At 31.8% G+C, this 22,728-nt stretch overlaps 2 protein-coding genes and 1 long non-coding RNA gene across 3 annotated transcripts; all 3 read left to right on the top strand.

Annotated features, from left to right (window-relative positions):
* Nucleotides 1-201: 201 nt before the first annotated feature.
* LOC111622087 (uncharacterized protein F54H12.2-like) lies at nucleotides 202-1,062 on the top strand. The gene has a single exon (XM_023364406.1). The coding sequence runs from the start codon at nucleotides 202-204 to the stop codon at nucleotides 1,060-1,062; it is 861 nt and encodes a 286-aa protein (XP_023220174.1).
* A 14,223-nt stretch (nucleotides 1,063-15,285) lies between these two features.
* On the top strand, nucleotides 15,286-17,151 carry LOC111622039. The gene is made up of 3 exons (XM_023364350.1): nucleotides 15,286-15,422; nucleotides 15,697-15,998; nucleotides 16,664-17,151. Exons 1-3 carry the CDS (start codon nucleotides 15,389-15,391, stop codon nucleotides 17,087-17,089), a joined length of 762 nt encoding a protein of 253 aa, XP_023220118.1. The 5' UTR covers nucleotides 15,286-15,388; the 3' UTR covers nucleotides 17,090-17,151.
* A 4,197-nt stretch (nucleotides 17,152-21,348) lies between these two features.
* LOC111622059 lies at nucleotides 21,349-22,370 on the top strand. Its single transcript, XR_002756187.1, has 5 exons — nucleotides 21,349-21,451; nucleotides 21,520-21,574; nucleotides 21,657-21,827; nucleotides 21,899-22,141; nucleotides 22,252-22,370. It is a non-coding gene; the product is annotated as an uncharacterized LOC111622059 (long non-coding RNA).
* The last annotated feature ends 358 nt before the right edge of the window (nucleotides 22,371-22,728 follow it).

Below are 22,728 nucleotides of genomic sequence, written 5' to 3'. Positions count from 1 at the left end.
CTCGGAAGAGAAATTTACTCCTGTTAATTATTTTTTAAATAGTTTTTTTCTCAATGTACTGTTTTTTTAAATGACAAGCCTGTAATTTCGCAGGTTAATTATTCCTACTGGGCTATATTAGATGCGTTGCTATTTAATTTGATAGAAGTGCAAGAAACTTTTTTAACGAGCGTGTTATTTTTTAAAGATACTGCTGGACAAATGGATTTGATAAATCCGTTAGATGAAAATAATACTAACTATGGTTTAGTTAAAAGATTTAACATCAGCAAAGAAAGTAGAATAATAGATTTAATGGGAGGTCTTCATATCGATTTAGCGAATCAGCCTAAGCTTTTAACAAACAATGTAGACCTAAGAATTAAATTGGAGAGATGTAAAGAAAATTTTGCGCTAATGGCAAATAACGACGACTATAGAATTATTATTAAAAACGCATTGCTGAAAACTAATAAAGTAGACGTTAGTTCGTCAATACAGATAGGAATTGAAAAAGCGCTCCAAAGCGGTATAATCAAATTATCCTTTTGTAGGACAGATGTTAAAGTCTTTACATTAACTAGCAGGATTCAGTCTACAAGTATATCAAACGTTGTTATCGGCCAACTACTGTATAGAATAACTCTCGGATTTGTTTCTAATTCTGCATTTAATGGAAATGTGAAGTGTAATCCTTTTAATTTTATAAATTATAATTTAAATTATATATGTTTATCAAAAGACAATGAAATGATTCCTTCTAAACCCTATACTTCGTATTATAGCAATAAAATTTATGCAAGAAATTTTATCTCATTCGAAGATACCGGATGTATTCATCATCATAAATCTATAAATATATACTACGACGAGTACCAAGACGGTTATACTTTATATTGTTTCGATCTTACACTCGATAAATCGGGCTCCGAATCCCACGTTAGCGTGAACCAGCTAGAAAATATCGGTATGAAATTAAAGTTTTTGAAGGCGATACCAGAAACCATAAACGTTGTTTGTTTGCTAGAACATAATAATATTTTAGAAATCGATCATTCACGAACCGTATTTGTCGATTATTAATGAATACCGTTACGTTGTAGAGATTAGCAGCGAGCAATTTGAAAATAAGAAAAAATTTCGGAAAAGTGTTTGCATCCGACGATCTACCATTTCGAGTTAGTAATAAATAATCTTTTATAATTAATTTAGATGAAAAAATAAGTTGGGAAGTCATTGGGTATCAATATTTTTTTTAAAAATGGAATAATACTGATGACAAGCTACGCTCTTAAATGATACTATTAAGGTATCATTTAAGAGTGTAGCTTGAGACCGAAGTAAATGAATAGTTTTTTTGTTTATCTGTTTTAAGTGGGAAACATCCGCATTTAGAAATTCTACATCTTCAGTGGTGGCGATTCTAAATAGAAATTTTAAAGCCTTACCTCCGAAATCAACCAGTACCCTCTTTTCTCGTAAGATATTAGGAAGTGTTACTAGGGCCTTCAATTCGTAGTATAGTTTCTGATAACGACAGAAAGATTATCTCAACACCGTAAAATTTTGAGTAGGTAAAATCCATCGAGTTTGATCTTTTGGCTTATTGGGCGTAACTTGTTCTCGTTGTAACATCATGTTTTCTAGGAAGGTAATAGCTTGAGTTAATAAACGTACCTGTCGCTCGAAAGAATCAATGTCATTTATAAAAGTCCAATGATTAGAAGTCATTAAGAAGTTTCCTTGATGGATAAAGATGGTTCCCTTTTTAAATTCTTGATCTTCTGGACAAGAAGAGCCTTGAATAGGGTACAAAAGAAGGAGGAGAAGTATGCTTGTAAGGTTTAACCATAACCGTCTAAGTCTCCGTTGATGGACTTTTAATGGTTCTTGTTTTTCCTAAGAATATAGAGGTTGTGATAAAATTTATTCAAAATTGTACCGCCTAGCTTACTAGTTAAAAAAATACCCCGGAGAAGAGGTTTTAGTTAGAGGCAGCGTACGACAGACGTAGTACCCTAGAGTGGGCAGTTCAGCCCCGTAGAATCGCCATGCAAAGGCAGTCCTTCCTCAAGACATTACCATAGGAAGGTAGTTCGCCAGAGCCTTGTCATAGAAAGGCAGTTCGGGGGAAAATTTGCCCTATCAAGAATTAAGAAAAATAATATCCTATAGTGTATGATACGTTATAGTTTATTTGAACTCTTAAAATACAGAGTAGTTGACTTGGACATGTCACAAAATTATTAGGTATTATACATGCTAATACTTGCATTAACTAAAAATATAATTAAAACTCTTATATTTATTATTTATTTTACATAGATAATTATCATATAAATCAACTTTTACACAAGTTAAATTGTACAACTTCCTAGTGAAGAAATGTATCTCCCCTTTTTTCCATTATTATTAAAGTGTAAAATTATGGATATTACATAATTTCTCCATTATTTAACAATTGGATTCCCTTGGGTTAGAGAATAATCTTGAAGGAAACGAAGAGCTGTCTTCCTCTTGATTAGATTCCTCCCCACTTGATGATCCTTCGTCAGAGGGATCCGGGGATTCAATAGGGAAAATGGGTGAAAGAGGACGAGGCGGAGGATTGACCCATATGCACGGAGCTATAAGATCTATAATAGGCCGGGGAGCTCCTCTAGCCTCAAACTGCTGTATGTAACCTACCCATTTCACCCAGTCTTGTTGACTTTTGAGTCTTAAATAATAAGCTGGGGAGGGTTGATATCCCTCTGGGATGACAGCCATGGTAAGTTTTGTAGGTCGATCCGACCGGTCATATTTTTGAATACTTCGGATCATAGTGTGGTAAGCTCTAGAGGCACATCTATTGGAAATGAAAGGAATAGAGGGTTCACGTTCACCTTCTTCCACGATGCTACCATGAGGTACCACCTGGTCCCGGTTTTCTGTAGACTCCTGTAAAATATAATTGAGTTCCAAATAACTAGTTGAACAACCACACACTAGTTTACATGAGACAAATCATGTAATTAAGGGTAAGGAAGCTCACGAAGAGTTCGGGACTCTACTGCCATGCATAGAAGAGGATGGAAAAAGCGCAGCTATCTATAGAGAATGGGATTCCTTTATTAGGTGTTTTATTAGAACCAGAATCCATATGACCGGAAGTGCATCAAGGATATTGTCATAGAGAGCAGGGAGGAATAGCAGAGTTGTCACCCAACTCTGCTGTTCCTCCCTCGGTTGAACAGATAGCTCCCAGCCTCGCGACAGGACTAGTCATGCATCCTCCATATTACGCCCCAGCATGTTTACTATTTCCCCGTGTTACTGTTAATTCCTATTAAAAGAAGGATTTTCCTAGTCTCATGTCAAGATGTCAAGAACAGCTCTGACAGTAATTGTCATTAGACGTTGCTTTGCTTTATACTTGAAGTGTTGTCGCTACGTTGATGAACATTACTGGTTGAAACAAGATAAAATAACGAAGGTATTGATATTGTATATTTGAGGTACAAATTATCAGTTTTTGAGCAAACAAATCCTTGTGGCTATTTCCATTTCATTTATTGGAGTATATCATGGCATCTATTCATACAGAACCATTAGTAAACTCAACTAACCATAGTCCAGCAAGTTCAGTAATGAAAAGTGCAGCAAATTCAGTTGTGAATCAGAATAATGTGAGAGATGTTATTAGTGATGATATGGGTTGGAAAGCCAAACTGAAAATTCCACCTCGAGATAAAAGAAAGAAAACAACAACACCCGTGGACATAAAAAAAATACTAGAAGATGATCCAACTATTTTTCAATATGATCATATTTATGATAATATGAAAAGGCAAAAAGAAGAAATTGTTAAGAAGGATAGAAAACCTAAATACATAAAATCACTAATGAAAGCTGCTGAGTTAAGGAAAAGAGAATATGAAAGAAGAATAGAGAGAAAAATTGAGAAAGAGAGGAAAAAAGAAAATAAATTTGAAGACGAGGTTTTTATTACGTCTTCCTACAAGAAAAAATTACTAGAAAAGCAACAAGAATGTAGACAAAAAGAATTAGAAGAGAATACGAGGAAAGCGGCGCTTCCAATGCTTCTAATGACGTCACGCCACTGGCATATTTAAAAGTAAACTCATCAGCATTTGTACGACGGCTCGCTACATAAATCGTCGTGACTTTTACAACAGATAACAGATTAAATTTAAGAACGTCTTTCTTGGAATTGTTCCTAAAAAGAAACAATTTGAAAACACCTGTTGGTTTTTGGCACATTACTTATACAGAAGAAGAAGGAAAAAAAACGCGAATACCTGTCCTAAAACAGATGATTCTAGTGGAAATAGCATCACTAAACCACTCATTAGATATCTTTTCTATGATTTTGAATTATTTATTTAATTTATTATCGCAATTTACATTACTCTTGCACTTCATTCTTTGTTACAGTTGATGTAACTGATAAAGAAGCAATAAATTGTATTTCGCTAATTTTTTATTTTTTTATAGAATAGAATTACGGTCATATAAAAGTCGCATCTCCGTATCCAGTTTCCCGAAATCCACAAATGTGATACTCCGGAAAGACTCTTAAATTGAACTACATAAATTTCACTTAAATAAATTTAATTAAATAATTTACTTTAATTTTCCACAAATTAAATTGCAAGGGATAAATCGATTTTATTATAGGTACAGTCATGATTATTATGATACCAAGAAAGAGGCCGACGCCCGCATTATCGGTAGAATCAGGATGGAGAAAGCCATAATTTCCAAACATGAACCCTTGAAGGAAGAATTACCATCCCAAAATCCGTGTGAGATTTTCTATAGAACCTTTAACTTAGGGAGAAATACCCTGATATGAATCCTTGGAGAAGTTCCTTATAAGGAAGAGGCAAGAGGAATACACTAGAAAATCGTTATTCTATCTTGACACTACCTGGTCAATGACACAACATCTCTGGGCAAAAAGAAGACCTGTGAAGAGAAACAAAATGAATCCAAAAAATATAGTCCGGACATATTCTGATATACATTTGATACATTTATACATTTGATATTCTTTGCCCTTTACTCTCATCTACGGGATAGCCTATAAAAGGATACATCAAGGACCCATCTTGAAAGTAGAAGGGGGTGTGATTTTCCACCACTTTTGTTCAGAAAGAAAACCCAAGAAGACAAGAGAGAAAACATAACACGGAACATGGAATCAGGAGAAGTCGAATCGGAATCTGGCCGGCACAATAGCGAGTCTATAGTACATAAGACCTTGGAAAAGCTAGGATGAGAGCCATTATTTTAATAACACGACAATAATCAGAGATATTTAAGTTTAGTTAATTTCAAAAGGAGAGAGAGAGCCATGTGTTATTTCCTTCCGATGTAACTACTAGAGATACTGCCGCCACGTTTTAATTTTTATTATTATATTAAAAAGGAAGATTTATAACCTAAGGAGAGGAAAATCTGCTAGTCGATGAGTAACTGGCATTACCCAGATGAATTCTTCGACCGGTCCTTCACTTCTGAGAGCATAAGGGTGAGTCGGTCCTTCCTCGGTATCCTCTTCCTCTTCAGATATTTCTGTTTCCCCCTCTCCATCACTTTTTTCCTCGAGTGCAGGTGGTGGGTGAGGAAGTAGAAATGCATTTAATATAAACTCATCCCATGGATCAATAATTAATGGTGGGTCTTTTTCAGAGGCGGATGATATAACTTCCTTTGGTAGAGTAAGTTCTGACTGTTCTATAGGCAAGTTGACTTCTTCTCTCGCTACTGAGGGTTTTATTCTGTTTGCATGTACATGTAATTTTCTTTTGGTTTTTATATTTTCTATTTCATAATTTACAGGGCTTAAAATGGCAATAATTCCATAAGGTCCTGGCCATCGAGTAGCTAACTTCCTTTTTATTCCTCTTGGAACTACTACTCCCTTTAGTAACACTATGTCCCCTACTTGATAACGAAATGGTTTGTTCTGCTTCCTTTGTCGTTCCTGTGTTGACTTTGCAGCTAGTTCAGAATATTCCTGTGCCTTTTGATGTGTCTCCTTCATTCTCAGTCTTAATTCACTCGCAAAATTATCTTTGACATCATAAGACAGTGTGGCTGGATTAGTGATTAACTCAAAAGAATAAGTAGGATCTTGGCCATATAACATATAAAACACGAAATAAATTAAATCGCCAAATTTTATTACACAGCTCTGATGTATAAAACTTCCTTTTTACAGAAAAAGTTAATTAAGCTATCTCGTAACTTATAGAGTCGTATAATACAGTAGAACCTCGAAAACTCGACCTAATGTGGACCGAAGGGTGGCCGAGTTTGTGAAAATGCCGAGTTATCNTAAATTTAGATACGTAAAAAATATGTGTTTATTCACCCGTGTTACTTAATCAATGTGAATTTATGACAAGAAACAAGAAACATAACAAGAAACACTTTGCATACGTACTTTTTTTACTTTCATTCTCATCAACATGCTATGGTGCTATACCTTAATATAAACCTATAGCAGTTTTTTTGTCATATACTATATAAAATTTATTGTGAGTGTTGACGATAGCATAGAAAATAAAAAATACATATTCCTTAAACAATATTACGAAAGACAATAAGAAAACAGTACAAAAACTAGGACTATATTGAATGGATTTAATAATTTCTCAAGGTACTGTATACGATGGAACGTATAGTCACATTACTTATTGCAAATCAACGAATTTATAAGTATATTTTAATTTACCAAATCGACATTTTTATTTGTTATAATATTTATTTACTCATACCGATTACTTTAAACGTTTATTTTTCTGCTTAAACCAGTTTTTTAACATTCAAAAGCGTTGCCTCTTATTAGAAACATCTCTTAACTACAGCACGAAAAATTTTCTATATGATTAGCATCATTTTCATTGACCTAAATCAAAAGGATTTTTTATTAAATTATTAAGAAAAACACAAATAGGTTATTCAATGGAAATCTACTTTTAGAAATGATTGACAAAAACGGGACCAGAAATAAGTTCTAGATTTGATATCAACATGCAAGTTTTTCAGACGATTGAATGGCCCGTAATGTGGCAGTATGAACCCTTTCGAAGACTCTCAGAAATTTTTTTTGGAGATGATCCATTTGTATATGACGGGACTCTACCATCACTGAGGAGCTACCCCCTTTTGGGCAGAACTATCCCGCCTTATGCTTTCGAAATAAGTTCTGTTAAAATTCACGCTGTTATAAAAGTATTAAAAACCCATTTTTGATAAAGAAACTGAATTATTTACTTTATATTATTATAAAATAATACATTTTTATATTTATTAGTAAATAATTTAATCTGTTTTTCTTAAAAGTAATTTACAAAATTTTAGATACGAAGAAATTTGTTTATTTAATGAAATAATTTGGAAGAAAAGAAATTTAAATAACCTTCAGGTAAAACTCGCTTTCTGCACTCTTATCAGAATATGCTAATCTTACAAGTGAGAAACTGCACTGTCTCTCTAAATCTCGCCTAATACACAATATTAAAATATTCCAAAAATGTCGCCTCTTCCAATTATCTGGATATCATTTATACCTATATATAGATTTGTTTTGGCTATTTCTATTATGTAATATCACTGACGATATGCTTAGGATCATTCGTTTGAGAAACTTCTGTCGAAAGTATTTGGGCTGGTATTTTTCATTACAGTCACTATACACAGTGTGGGGACCGAGGGAGGGGAGAATTTAAAAAAAAACGTAATTAACGATAATATGTGATATATATCGTCATCGTCTCCCTTGCCATTTGGACTGCTGAGAGCTATAACAATCAACGACATGTAAAAACAGTTGAGTCAGAAATAGATGCCTCGTTTACAAAAACACAACCCGTTTATTATACACAAAAGATGCTTACAAGATTTCCGCGATTTTGGAAGTTCTACAGCGGCTGCGGCCTCTAAGTCTTCCTCTCTTTTCCAAGATAGTTTCATTTTGAAGGAGTGTCCCTTGTTTGCGAATGAACAATTCCATCGAACCCGGGACGATGCAGTTGACTTCCGTTGATGGTAAGATGTCCATCTGAGGTCGGGAGATGGAGACGAAGATGAGTGCGAGACACACGCATAACAATAGATCCGTCAATTGGGACTTTCGGGAGAAGAAGCCGTCGCGTTCTTAAATTTCCGGGGTTTTATCTGTTTTGCTTTGATTCCACTTACCGATTAGTCTCTATTTGTCATCTGATAACAATTCGAAACCTTTCGGGGGTGCGGGAGAGATCAAAATCGAAGTTTACGAACCATCACGGACCATCTCCAACCGGAGATGGTCCACGGACTTACATTCTTCTATTGTTTAAACATTATCATCGCGTTTTCATACAAAAAATATATTTTTAACTACTATATTTAAAAACAAAAAAAAATTATTTTAACGCGAATTTTAGTGAGGGTTCGGACCTGTCCAGAGCCTCACACGCAGGACACATTAGACAATCCTGTCTCCAGGCTTAAAAATACGATCAATAACTCTTGCGTTATTGTCTCCGAGGTTTACATTGTGAACACAGAAAAATTTCTTGGTGGACCACTGAGCTAGGAAACAGGAAAAAAGTAGTTGAGAGGTTAATTAATGAGAGCTGCTCTTTCTTGAAGGATACAACTGGCCTTGCAACCCGCGCCAACTCATTCACACGAGTACAATGTTCCATCATCTACTGACATTTATGTCCTTTAGTGAGTTCTCTGGGGGCACGAATGGCAATTAGCTTTTCCTTGCTTTGTTTCAACTGTCGGTACATAACTGCTTTTTAACTTTGTATTTTAATTATTTTTCTGTCTTCTCTTTCAGTTTAAATTCGGTTAGTCCTAATTGCAAGTTAGATTACGGACTCTTACTTGGTTTTCAATTAGGATATCATAGGTTAGATTAAATTAGATTAGAGTTTGTTAGCTTTAGTCTTCTGGTTAGGTTCGTCTTAGGTTATGGTAGGTTAGTTTAGTTAGTGAGTAAGTTATTGTTTAAAAGATCAAATAAAATAAAAATAAATAAATAAATAATAGAGAGAAAAAACAAAATAAAAAGTTATTGAGGTTTTGCCCCGTTCGTCTGATCTAGTTTGTCGTTTTGTTTGTTTACTTTTCGCGTTATCTGTCTAGCTCTTAAGTAGTATTAAGATTCCGATCGCATACAGTTTTATTAGAATTAAGTAGATATGTCTTCCTACTAACAGCCACTTGGCACTAACTACTACATTTAGGTATTCGTGGCGGCCCTCAATTATTGATGTTTGCTACACTCAGGTTTACTTTTAGACCCTTTGAAAGACTACCGCCTTGCAGCCTAAAAACTGCATCCCAACATCAAACGTAGAGGGTTCTGTAGCCATATGTAGGCCGTTCAGAGGGATCCTACCTTTCTATACTATCTGTCTCAGTGTTTTCCAACGTGGAGCCCACGCCTCACAGGGGGACAATTCGATTGTTAAGGGGCAATTGAAAATGGACTCGTCTAGAGTTTAAGTTAACCTTATAACCGCTGTATATGTTAGGAAGGCATAAGAATTTTAGAAAGGCTTAGCTGGGGCATAGCACAAAAAAAGTTGTGAAAACACTGATCTATCTGCTAGCACTTCTTCTTCCCCTCCCCTTTCTCTTATCCTCTTTTCTGCTGGCTAAACACTTCGAGTACGGCCGATGTCTTCCTTGTATGTATGTATGTATGTCGAATGTATTGTAAATATTTCAAATCTACACACTACAGAAGTTATAAAATCAAACTATTGTGTTTCTAATTTAAAATAAGTTAAATTTTCACGTGAGTACATTTAGGGAAAGGTTTTTTAAATTTATTCAAGTTCTTTTATATGTCTACTCTAAGTTGATGTAGTATTAATATTCATACATATCATCTGTTATATATACTGTTATAAATAAGTATATATATAAACACATTTATACCTATATATAGATTTGTTTTGGCTATTTCTATTATGTAATATCACTGACGATATGCTTAGGATCATTCGTTTGAGAAACTTCTGTCGAAAGTATTTGGGCTGGTATTTTTCATTACAGTCACTATACACAGTGTGGGGACCGAGGGAGGGGAGAATTTAAAAAAAAACGTAATTAACGATAATATGTGATATATATCGTCATCGTCTCCCTTGCCATTTGGACTGCTGAGAGCTATAACAATCAACGACATGTAAAAACAGTTGAGTCAGAAATAGATGCCTCGTTTACAAAAACACAACCCGTTTATTATACACAAAAGATGCTTACAAGATTTCCGCGATTTTGGAAGTTCTACAGCGGCTGCGGCCTCTAAGTCTTCCTCTCTTTTCCAAGATAGTTTCATTTTGAAGGAGTGTCCCTTGTTTGCGAATGAACAATTCCATCGAACCCGGGACGATGCAGTTGACTTCCGTTGATGGTAAGATGTCCATCTGAGGTCGGGAGATGGAGACGAAGATGAGTGCGAGACACACGCATAACAATAGATCCGTCAATTGGGACTTTCGGGAGAAGAAGCCGTCGCGTTCTTAAATTTCCGGGGTTTTATCTNTAGTAAGGTAACATTCCAATAGACAATATGCAAAGCTTTTTTTTCAGTTTACAGCAGTATTTATTACACAAAATTTAAGTAAAGCTTAACATGCCGATCTTGCCCCGATCTCCCCTATATTATTCATTGATTATATTTATCGTCTCTGTATATAATTTAGATACGTGGTCAGGCTCTAAATCATGTTTAAGCTACACTGATCGTGCAGTTACCATTGTTAAACACAGTATCAAGATTATTTAAAATGTTGGCAACCTCAGTGTAAAGCTGTTGACATTGAGTTTGGTCTGTTGGGTTTCTAGGAAGATCTCTAACTGTAACTGAAAGGCAATTCATAAGTGGTTGAACACAATCGCTAACATATTCTAGACCAGGAGTGTCCAACCTTTTTGTTTCTCTGGGCCGCATTGGAAGAAGTCAAGGAGTTTTGGGNATGATCACCTTCAGCTGGTCCTTTCAGTGGTCACATTAGCATGTTTTACTGTATATTATAATGTGTCATTGTCATTTTTTAAAATGTTTTGCGTCATCGTCAAAATACGTTTATTTCATACGACCTGTTCGGTGGATATTGACTCCTGGTTTTTTCTACTACGTCAGAAACAGAGTACACCAGGGAGAAGATCGAATATGTAGAATAATCGCCCCTTTAAATTAAAGTTATATGATTTTCATTATTACAACCTACACGTTTTCTACTATTTAATTATTTAATTACACCATCGTCATTGTAATTTTGTAATAAAGCAAAGTAATTTGAAATAAATAAATTTCAAATCAAACGGATTTCTGCCAAAAATTCCAAATTCCAAAACTAAGCTTTACTTTTAATTAGATTGTACCTTTTCTTAATTAAGTAGCTACAAATAATCGAAACATCTGGGTCAACTCTTGAGCTACTTCATAAATGGAATAACTAAATACAAAGGTAATTTAATTTGGAAAACAATATGTGAGACTATGGGTAACAGGATGAAGTAGGAAATGACGACTTTCAGTTGACTTTAAACTTTGTTATTAATGCTAAACAATGTTATTAGGAATGTCTAATTTATATCTTCTATAAAAGCGGTTCATATTACTAAAACGAGAGCTTACAGTAATTACTATTGTTACCTGAGAAGGCAATACGAAAATCATTTTCTTTTGATTAAGAGGACTTCTTAATCTCATTTTTTCTTAATCGGATCGATGCAACCAAAATAGGGTGAAAACTTATTCAAAGCTCAAACTATAGCCTGTAAATAAAAGCTTGGCTGTATGTCACTAACAGCATAGTGAAAAGGAGATAGAAATAGAAATAAATTCTATTTCTATTTCTCCATAAACTTTTATTTTAGAAGAAGCTCCTTAACTCCTTCTGATTCTTAAAAAGTTAAAAATAATATATTTCGATAAACTTTTCTTTTTTTTTCTTTAAAATAAAACAATATTTTAAACTAAATTAATTTTCTAAAACATTCTATATATTAAAATATCCCATAATATAATCCTGGTTCTTTTAATATTCTTTTTATATTATGAAATAAAAAAGAACTTGATTTCCAAATTAGGGGTTCACGTTTAATGCTAGACATAGATAAAAAATATTCTTCTAGGAAATCTAATTACATAGAGATAAAATTTGTATCAAACTATACACAAAATGAGTTGCTTTTATAGCTTTTGTAGTTAATAGATATGGAAGATTTACAATACTTTTGCTGTAAAACTCACAACACTTTCTACAGAAGCTTTACAAACCAATGAGCCCAAGCTAATCGCACTTGATATCGAGTGATATAAATCTGTATCTGGGAATTTAGGACATTCAGATATACAGTAGAGCGTCGATTTTCCGAATTAATTGGGGACTGGGGTTGTCCGGATAACTGATATTTCGGATAACTGATTTACGTACGAAAAAATAGTTTAACGTATCGGATGTCGAAATTTTTCTCCGTTGCGTGTCGCTTCGCGTTGAATTTTCCTCGATGTTAAGCCTAACAAAGACTATTGTATCGTTAAAATTTATTTTTTTATTTTGTACAAACAAAATAAATATATTGAAAGATATAAAAATAATAAAAAATTATACTTCAGATGTTAATTTAGTATCAAAAACGTAAAATATTTGAGTAGCCCAAGAAATAGCCAAAGATTGAAGCGCCACAGCTCTGGCGAAAATTTAAATTTGCCGACTGGAATTCTTTCGGATGATTGACGTTTCGGATGATTGACTTTCGGAAAATCGATGCTCTACTGTATAACAAAATAAGTACTGAACAGAGGCATTGGGATAGAAATTCATATTTGTTGTAAATCATAGAAAATAAATGAATTTTCATAAAAAAGGAGTCTTCCTGAGTGATGTGTTATCAAAATCACTTTCATTCTGTTTTACAAACATACAAATAATTGAGAAAACAGCAAGCAATCAAGAAACGAGCAAGTATTTACTGAGATATCGTCACAATGCCGAGGTGTTAATCAATTAATCAGCTAAAATATTAATTAAACCCGAAATGTCAATATAAATTCTGTTTTTCTAGAAGAAATTTAGTATTGATTAATTAATGGTAGAACCTCTTTTCTTACAGGTTATATATTTTTAAACTACAAATATATTTATATAGAGATTTTTACATTCAAAGTTAATAAAATATATCTATATAATTTCAAATAAGTTATATTTAAAAAGAAAATGGAATTTGAAATATTTTACATGTTTATAAATGTTTTAAACATATAATTACGTTAAATATTAAGTTAATTATTACATTTTAATTATTACTACGAGGACGATTTTGAGAGGTTTTAAACCCCTTTACTTGTTTACGTTTATTGTCTATTGTTTTTAGTAAACTTATCAAACACGAATGTGAAGTTAATGTATTTAATTGAGGTGTAATGTGGACAGACGATGTAATGGTGAGAGATTAAAATACCTCACAACTGTACGCACCCCATTCTATTTCTATGAGAAAAATAAAGAACTTATAATTTTGTATGATATTTACCTGAACTTATTAATTTGTTATATTTGTATAATTTATATTCTTATGCATTACAATCTTATTATTTTCGATAAAAATGGAAATCCTTATTTAAGATTTATATTTAAATGTTATCGTCTACTTTATAACTTTTCTATATTGAATTTTAAACTGTTAAGCACACTTTTTAATGTATACTATTCGATATAATAAATAATTTAAAAGTAGAAATTATTTAATTATATTATTTTAACTTAATTTATTGTAAATAATTTTAAATAACAATACCTCAGTATGCTAGTTTCATCGTTGATGACGTTGTTTAGAATAATTGTCTCATATGTTTCTATTATTTTCGTGTTGAATTACATAACTAAAACAGCAATATAATTAAAAATAAATCTTATATTTTATCAGTTTTATATAAATACTTCTTATATTAAAATTTGACAAAAATATAAAAAGTGTATATTAATAAAAGTAATTTTAATAGAAGGGTTAGAAGTAATTCTAACCTTTCTATTACTGTATACTACATTATAGTATTTGATCTATATTACTATATAAGTTATCTTACGTGAGAGTTTATTTAAAATTATGGTTTATCTTAAATAGTTTTTAAATTTTTAAATTATTTTAAATCGAAATTTTTAGTTTTAGTTCTTACCAACGTTTCCACGTGTTAACAACACGTGTCTATTAAGAAGTGTTTGCGTGTAGTTTCGAGTTACGTCTACTTTGCTTTGATAAAATTATTAATATATTATTAAAAATATAATATAATATAATATTTATTTCATTTTAAATTAACGTAATTTTGCTTCGAAATTACTTAAATACTTTATTTTAACTTAATTTAAATTACATAATTTTTTTTATTAGAATACCTCTGTATGCCACTATGTGCTATTGATGACGTTGCTTTCAACAATTATCCCAGGTGTTTTTGTTTTTTCTACGTTGAATTATTAAACAAAATTAGCAAACCCAATTAAAAATAAAGCTTATAATTTACTAATTTTTATAGAAATAATTTAATTTGTATTTTATATTAATCAATTAAAGATACGTTGAAATTTTTATTGATGTGCAGGGTTCAAATAGAAATTATATAGAAAGTGTTAACTTGATCTGAACTTTATATTATTAGACGTGTCTAATATAAAGGGTTTTCACAATAGCTTAATTTACGAATAATTAGAACACATGCTTATATCAATTCAGAATACAAAAGTATACTTTCATTTATACGTCGAATAGTTTGTTTTTACCTAAATTATTATTTATTCTTTTTGCATTTTTGTTATTTAAAAACATTAAAATAATCAACTACCATTTCTAGTGTTAATTGTAATAAATTTGCAGGGATTCAAATGTTAATTCGATTCTGTTTCCTACATATAGATATATTTTTAGAGAAATATACGAGTAAATAAAAATTCTATCTATTAATTTTATTGAATAAATATATTGAAATACTTAGAAAACAGTTGAAACTCACTGCCGGTTATTCAGATTAAGATAAGAAACATATTTTTGTTTANTTAGTTGAATAAATACATTTAAATACTTAGAAAACAATTGAAACTCACTGCCGGTGATTTAGATTAAATATAAAATATATTCTGTGTAGGTCCGTAAAGCATAACCACCGGAAACGTAATAATACTTAAACAGGAAGAGCACCATCCACGTAAATAATTGAAGTAATTTCATTGGATTCGAAACTGAAAATACCATCTGCAATGTCAAAATTTTGGATTGACAGGTAGGAGGAGAAATAGCATTACTCAACGTAGAACTTGGCTATAAAAATGCATGGAAAACGGTCGTGCAAGCATATTTCGGCGAGCAACAAACCGAAAGCAACATGAAAACCATCCTCTTTCTCGTGGTTCTTATCGGTAAGTTAAAAATTTACAAAAATATTTATATTTCCAAATTGATAATTTAATATTTAGTCTTGAATGCTTAAACTTCAATTTTATAGTGTTGTTATCTTATATTCTACGTGAAATTTCTGAGATGTTACATGTTGAAAACAAGTTAAATGAATTAAAATTATTTCACTCACCATTTTAAATGTTCTGTAAACTTTTTTATTAAATATATGTCGAATTTGTTCATTTGAAAAGAATAATTTTCGTTAATTAAACTTTACTTATTTATTTATTTAAGGAATTGCAACCGTAGAAAACAGCAAAGCGTCAAAGAATGAAATGAAGAAAGGTGTTTCCTTTTCTGCAGGAAAGCAAGGCAAACGAATAATTGAAGAGGTCTCAAAACAACTTGGTCAGAGGCAGATGTGGCCTTCGTGGCCATCATGGCCGTCAATTGATGGTGGCATTTTAGATGAGATAGGTGATTTTTTTAATGAGTTAAATTTTCCAAGCAATGATGATTATACTGTTATCGGATTTGTGGCTAATCTTTTAAAGACAATTGATTTATATAATTTCACAGCGTGTATCGTCCGTGAGGTTAGTTGAACGTATTTTATTATGTTAATATAATTTTGTATTATCGTAACTTTTGTTTCTTGCTAATGTTCATTATTCTAAACTATATATTATTCACAAATAAATTAAATATTTAAATATTTTAAGTTACGTATTTCGTTACTTTTCCTCGCTTAAAATCAATTTCGTAATACTTTAATGCTATGTCATAGCTTTTTTTTTTTTTTGTTTTTAAATAAAAGAAAGGTAATATAAATGTCTCATTTTTCTGTAACACGACGACTCAAGTTGTTTATAAAAATAAGCTATTCATTATTTATTAAAGTTATCGTACGTCTGTTTGTCTGTCTTCTTGGAGAATTATAACATTTATACGATGATACTTACCCCTCGTTGTTTTACATTATCTATTTGTATATTTAATTTTATGCGAGTGTTTTGTTACTCGATTTAAATCTTTCTTTATTAGACAAATAAAAAAAATATTAACATTTTTAGATTAATATTTTAATTAGTTTAACATTATGCTTTTCATTAAATATTAAATATAAAAGTTTTTAGCCAAAGATAAAATATCAATTATATTAATTTATTTTTAATAATTAGTCTAATTATGTTTAATAATTTTTCTAAATTATGTTTGAAAAAGGATTGACGTTTAGCATTTACGACTATTCTTTTTTCAGCTTGGAAGTGATTTGGAGAAATGCTTAAGGGAACTTGAAGAACTTGGCATCAACGCTAGTTACATTCTAAGGGAAATTAATAAATTACTTTCTGGACCGGATGCTCGTGAGGAAAGTTGCTCCACATGTGGTGGTGGCCAAACTCCAGTATTTACTCCATCAGCTAATATGGATTACTGCAACCTTATCGGTAACCTTACGGATAATTTAGAGTGCGTACTCGAACAGCTTGCTAAACTCAAATGTCAAGAATATCTGAGCGATTGTTTCGAGCCATTAGTGACATGCCTTGGACAATTCATCGGAAGTCTTCCTAAAGACGAAACAAACCAAACTAGATGTCTGATGATTTTCGAAGAGCTTGGCAACATTCTAACAAATATTGGAGATGGGATACAAGGTAACAACTGCACAGTCGGACTTTAAACATGATTTGGAGCCTGACCACGTATCTAAACCAAATATATAGCGACGACGAATATAATCAATGAATAATATAAATATATTCTAATAAAAATAATTAAGTCATAAATTTAAATTTAAATCAATGCCATGATTATTATAAATTTAAAGAATGTAATATGAATAATTAAGAAAATAAAATCGATAGCATGCTAATTTGGTTCTTATTCTATATTATTTATTATAGTAAAACACCACTCATTCGCTATTTCTTCGTATTGTCTTAACATTTATGGTTGATTGTAATCTTTTGTAATTATACACGCGATGTCCAGCAAATTTACTGGGTAAAGCGGGTCATTGTATAACAGAGAAGCTTTTTCTTTACACTACATCACAAATCAATCAATTGTATGGGAAATTCTTGCGTTAAAATTTTATTTAATTCTTCTGTCAACCTCCGGTTTACTATTTTTAAATTATAATATTCTACGACTTTATAAATTACGAGATAGCTTAATCAACTTTTTCTGTAAAAAGGAAGTTCTATACACCAGAGCTGTGTAATTAAATTTGGCGATTTAATTTATTTCGTGTTATCTACAAAATATTTCTTGCGGTTCCTTCTTTAATCTGAACCCACAGTTTCTGTATCACAGAAAACACAAAACTTTGTAATTTGTGTTATTGTGTTTCAAACGACTTGCAGTAAGAAGTTCAAAAATACAGTTGTCCCTTGATAATCCGACAGGTATAGGACCAAAGGTGTGTCAGATTACCGAAAATAATTACATATTTCGCATTGTTTTGCTAGCAGTAACTTACAATATTCTCTACTCCAACTGTTCGAACAGAACTGCTCACATAAAACACACGAAATGTGTGTCATCGAGTAAGAATTGGATGGGGAGATTCACATCGCGACATGCTTCTGTGCAAGCAGACACATAACGGGGACGGGTACCTTGACGGGAGGTGCGTCGGACTACTGAGCATGTCGGATTAAAAAACGTCGGACTATAGAGGGACAACTGTATTTGAATTTGTGTTAGGTAAGATATAGCAGAGTAGCCTTCTTTATCTGAGGTTTGAACTAAACTAAAAACATTACTTATTATTATTCTTGCTGCTGGTGTTTTTCACAAAAAAGCAAAAATATCAAAAGGCGATACACTTGTTTCAGATATTGTTATTCAGCCTAAAGAATATAATGGAGTGATGTTCAAAGAGGAATATTTGTTAACAATACAATAATATAAAATTCCAAGGAATAAAGAATGAGTAGTTATTATTTTCTTTTGAAATTTGTGCGTGTCATGAAATTCAAATACAACTTACCAAAGTCATTTATTACTGTATAAATAAAATTTGTTTATATATATGTTACTGTAAATGCTCGAACTGTGATAAATTCTAAGATATTCCATTAAAATCTAAGATTTACCAAATCTTTGTGGTAAAAGTCCGAAATGTTATGTGATCATCGTTAATATCGAACTTTTAGTAGCATTTACTCGGTATAACTTAGGTTTTACCTTAGGTTTTAGCTCAATAGGGACAAATATGAAAAGCGTTTGGAGGAAGTAAAAGCTGAAAGAACATGAAAAATAAACTAGCTGTTCATTAAAGGCGTATAAAGCGTTACGACATTTTGACTATAAACGGCGAAAAGAACTAATTGCTCCTATGAAGGAGGAGAGTGGAAGAGAGTGGAAGCAACAGAGTCATTCCGTCATTTATCTAACTCTTTACAGGGATAATTTTCCAATTGAAATAGCGTAACTTCAGGTTTGCATCAAGTGTTGCATCAAGTAAAAACTATTTCTTGTTAAAAGCGATAGAATTAAGCAGAAATAAACAATAATTCTTAATAGATAAATAGAATTTATTTTTTTTAAGTTTATAACGTTAATATAAAGTTTTAAATNACTAACTGATAAAAACTGAATATGTTATAATTATGACTATGATCAATGTTCATTCTATGTTATAACTCCCTGTAATAACAGGCCTTTGCCTAATATGACTAATAAATATCTTAAATTAAATTAAATTAAATATTAAATTAGCGTATTAATATTTAAAATGTTATGGAAATCTAGATACTAAAGAAATAAATAACAGTGAAACTCCAAGTTTCCCAAAGATCAATGGAACGATACATGCTAGGAATAACCAAGAGACATCACAGAAGAATAGAGTGGATTAGGCAAAGAACCAAGTAACTGATGTAATCCACAGAATTAAATCTCTGAAATAGCAATGGGCACGACATCTGGCAAAGAAAACTGACAACAGATGGTTCACGAGAATCACAATGTGGTATCCACTGGGAGTCAAAAGATTCAAGTAACGTCCATACTTAAGAACATAAGGAGACAAGCAGGCACAATATGGTAGAGAGTGGCAAACAATAGGCAAACATGGGCACAAATGGAGATCGATTATGTAAGGGAGGCTACACCATAACTTGAAATGATAGAATAATCTGAAACTGATAAAGATTATCATCTTCAGTCAAAAAAATGTCGTAAAATAATTAGTATACGTTGCTCGAATACTGTTTTATTCTCATTAAATGTAAATTTGATTGTGTAATTATAATATATATTTTCTTTTCTTAACTGATAAGAAAAACATAAATTTTTACACTTATTTTGTAATTATAAATGAAAAACGCGACGATTTATATTTGTACAGGTTTTATATTCAAATAATAATTTTTCACCAAATAACTACAAAATATTAAATTTGTTAATAAGTTGTACTCGATAATCTTTTAATTTTAGAATAGGGAAATTCAAAAGAAACAAAAACTTCTATTTTTTCGTTTTCTCTTTTTTTTTATTTGTGAATTTCTATAATATTCACTCATCAAATGCTGAAGAATTATTGTTAATTATTAAACATTGTTAATATTTAATAACAATACTTTATTCACAATTCAAAATGAAAGCAAATTTTAATTAGATACAAACAAATTGAAATTAAAAAGATTCTTTCTTCAGAAACGAATGTGTGAAATACGAAAAGTCAGTTATTTTATTTCGTAAAATAAGAAAATTTTAATTTTGACGTTGAAAAATAACACTTACAAGTTCGGGCCAAGATTCTTTATGTAAATGCTTGAGTTTCGACATATCTATTTCCATAGGACGTCCGTACAAGTTCTGAAATGATCGAAAACAAATACAGTATAAATCAATTCAAATTCGCTATATCTTCGTCTGTATGCTATTTCGGTTAAGACAATTTCCATCAAAATAATCAGCAACACGTCAATTAATTCTGTTTCTACTCGCAATTCAAACTTTACATAACTACAATTAAGTATAAACTTAGCTTTTACAATATGTCTTTAAGAAGTGAGTAAGTCATCGTGGATTCATTCACCAGCCATCGTACAGCAGTATAGAGTCTCGAAGACCAGACGTGTGCGTCATAAATGCTTAATGACGTATGCCTATTAGTGTAATTCCGAACGTGCTTCTTCTTAATCTTAAAAATGTAATATTCTGATTGGTCATCTTCAGTGGAGTTTCCGTAATTTGACTGCAGTTTGAAAATGGAATTATATACCTATGAATTCCAACTGTCGTCGGGCTGTCCGACTGTCTTTCCTTAATTTCGAGAACGAAATTAAGAAAATGAAATCGAAGATCAGACATAGTAAGAATTGACGCACGAAACCTCCATTAACTATACAAGATCGTCTGATGCGAACCGAAAGTCACGTAATTTCAATTCAGAACTTTGCTATGGAAGGTGTTAGATGAATGACGCTATTGTCAAAGAAAAAGTATGATGTACAGTGATAAGGTAAAAAAAAATATATATATATATATATGTTAAATTAGGCCAACTACTGTTCGTTCCGTATATTTTGTTCTAAAAATGTCAGCTGAAATAGCAAAGCTTCTATGTATATTTTTTGGTACAGTAAGAGTCACGTGATTAGCTTTTATGCACCGGTCGACCTGTGAAAAAGTTATCATATCATTATCCAAGGAATCACAATTGTTTCAAAACACCATTTTACAAGAAACAGTTGCATTTTTTACGTTTGCTAAGATACCACTTATGTACTTCTATAGCAACAGCGTTAAAGTATTTGTATTAATTCTAACCGCAGTTATTCTGCTAGGAGACACCTTCACCTATTCGTTTTACCTCGAAATTTGTAAACAAAACGTAGATTAACGTTTTAAATTTTTTATATTAAAAGCATTTAATATTAATATAGCATTCTATGACGTCTTTATCATGAATTTTTCAACAAAGGTTTCTGATTTATTGTTTTCCAATTGTTGCGATTGTTGTTGGAATGTTTAACTGCGCTCAAAAAGTTTCTTTGCGAAATTCGACTGATAAGATGGAGAAGAAGAGGTAAATTCAATGGATAATTATGTTAATTTATAAGATTTGTTTAATATTAAATGAGAATTTCTATCTAGTAGGAGAAGAGTTGCCAAATCGAGTGTTCGGCAAAACAAAGTTTACCCAATTCAGGTAGACCATTGATTTTTCTCTAAGAAACTCAAAATGATCCTTTACTGGGATGATCGATAATTTTAATTTTGATCTACCGCAGGATGACAAAGATTTGCCTGCGACGAAATGTGACTCCTGGATCAAAGGGGAGTCGCCGTTGCGAGCAAATAATCCGAAAGAAGGAGGAAGGTCTATCGGATATTTAAGACGTTTATTCCATAGATTCTTGTTATGTTGTTGCTGCATTTCGGTTGAGATTTCTGATTAGAAGGTAAGTTTTCATTCTTTCTGTCTTTTCTCGGTCAGCAAATTGCGTAAGTAATAATTTCTGTGATTTTGTAGATTTAAGAACCGGAGTGAAGAAAGAACCTTTAGTGGTTCGAGGAGATAACTACACTTTACTCCATTTGTACCGTCTGTATAACAGGACGTTTTTGGATATTAGCATAAAGTTTTGAACTTATTATACCTCACAATAATTAGAATGGTCGGAAGAGGTGTTATTTGCGCTATGTTTTGGTGTATTAATTACAAGATATAAAGTGATCGCGAGTCGTTTTACCGACACCCTAAAGACAAACAAGTGTAAGTAAATTAATAGGCAATTTGGTTGTTTTCATTTATATCAACATTCTTCCTTTAAAATATTGTTATCATTCAACCTATGTGTTTATATTGTTTATATTGATTTTCAGATGAATTCAATGCGTTATTAATAGTAGAATGACTGATTTAGACGAGATTTTGAAAACGAAACGGCCAGAATATTTAAATAGAAATTATTCCGACCATTTTACAGGGAAAGATTTCAGAAAGTAAAATCTCTTAAGCCAAGGGTATATAAATTGTTTATTATTTGTTCACTTAATATAAATTAATGGTGTTCTTTACCTATTTTTTGTTCCACTCACCGAATTAGAAGTTTACGATCTAATATTAAACTTATCGCTAATTTTATTTAGTATCCTCTCACTGCAGTTGTCTAATAACTTGTTTTACATATGGTACAAGATCTGGACCGATGAAGAACCCTCACAATTAATTTATAATGCCGAACAGACCACGATGAGAAGCCACCCCCATAACAAGAAAACTAGAAGAACCTTTCAATGTAGAAATGCCATATATCATGTTTTGATATACTCGATATTTTATTTTCAATGTGTTTCAAT

This window comes from Centruroides sculpturatus, unplaced genomic scaffold (assembly GCF_000671375.1).
Source record: "Centruroides sculpturatus isolate CEXI.00-Female unplaced genomic scaffold, Cexi_2.0 scaffold11, whole genome shotgun sequence".
Lineage (NCBI taxonomy): Eukaryota > Metazoa > Arthropoda > Arachnida > Scorpiones > Buthidae > Centruroides > Centruroides sculpturatus.
This window is presented reverse-complemented; position numbering and strand designations above follow the sequence as displayed.

Coding starts and splice junctions, on each gene's coding strand:
- LOC111622087 (XM_023364406.1), top strand. CDS start 202: ATGGATTTGATAAATCCGTTAGATGAAAATAATACTAACTATGGTTTA.
- LOC111622039 (XM_023364350.1), top strand. CDS start 15,389: ATGAAAACCATCCTCTTTCTCGTGGTTCTTATCG. Junction 15,423..15,696: donor CTTTCTCGTGGTTCTTATCG/GTAAGTTAAAAA, acceptor TATTTATTTAAG/GAATTGCAACCGTAGAAAAC. Junction 15,999..16,663: donor CAGCGTGTATCGTCCGTGAG/GTTAGTTGAACG, acceptor TTCTTTTTTCAG/CTTGGAAGTGATTTGGAGAA.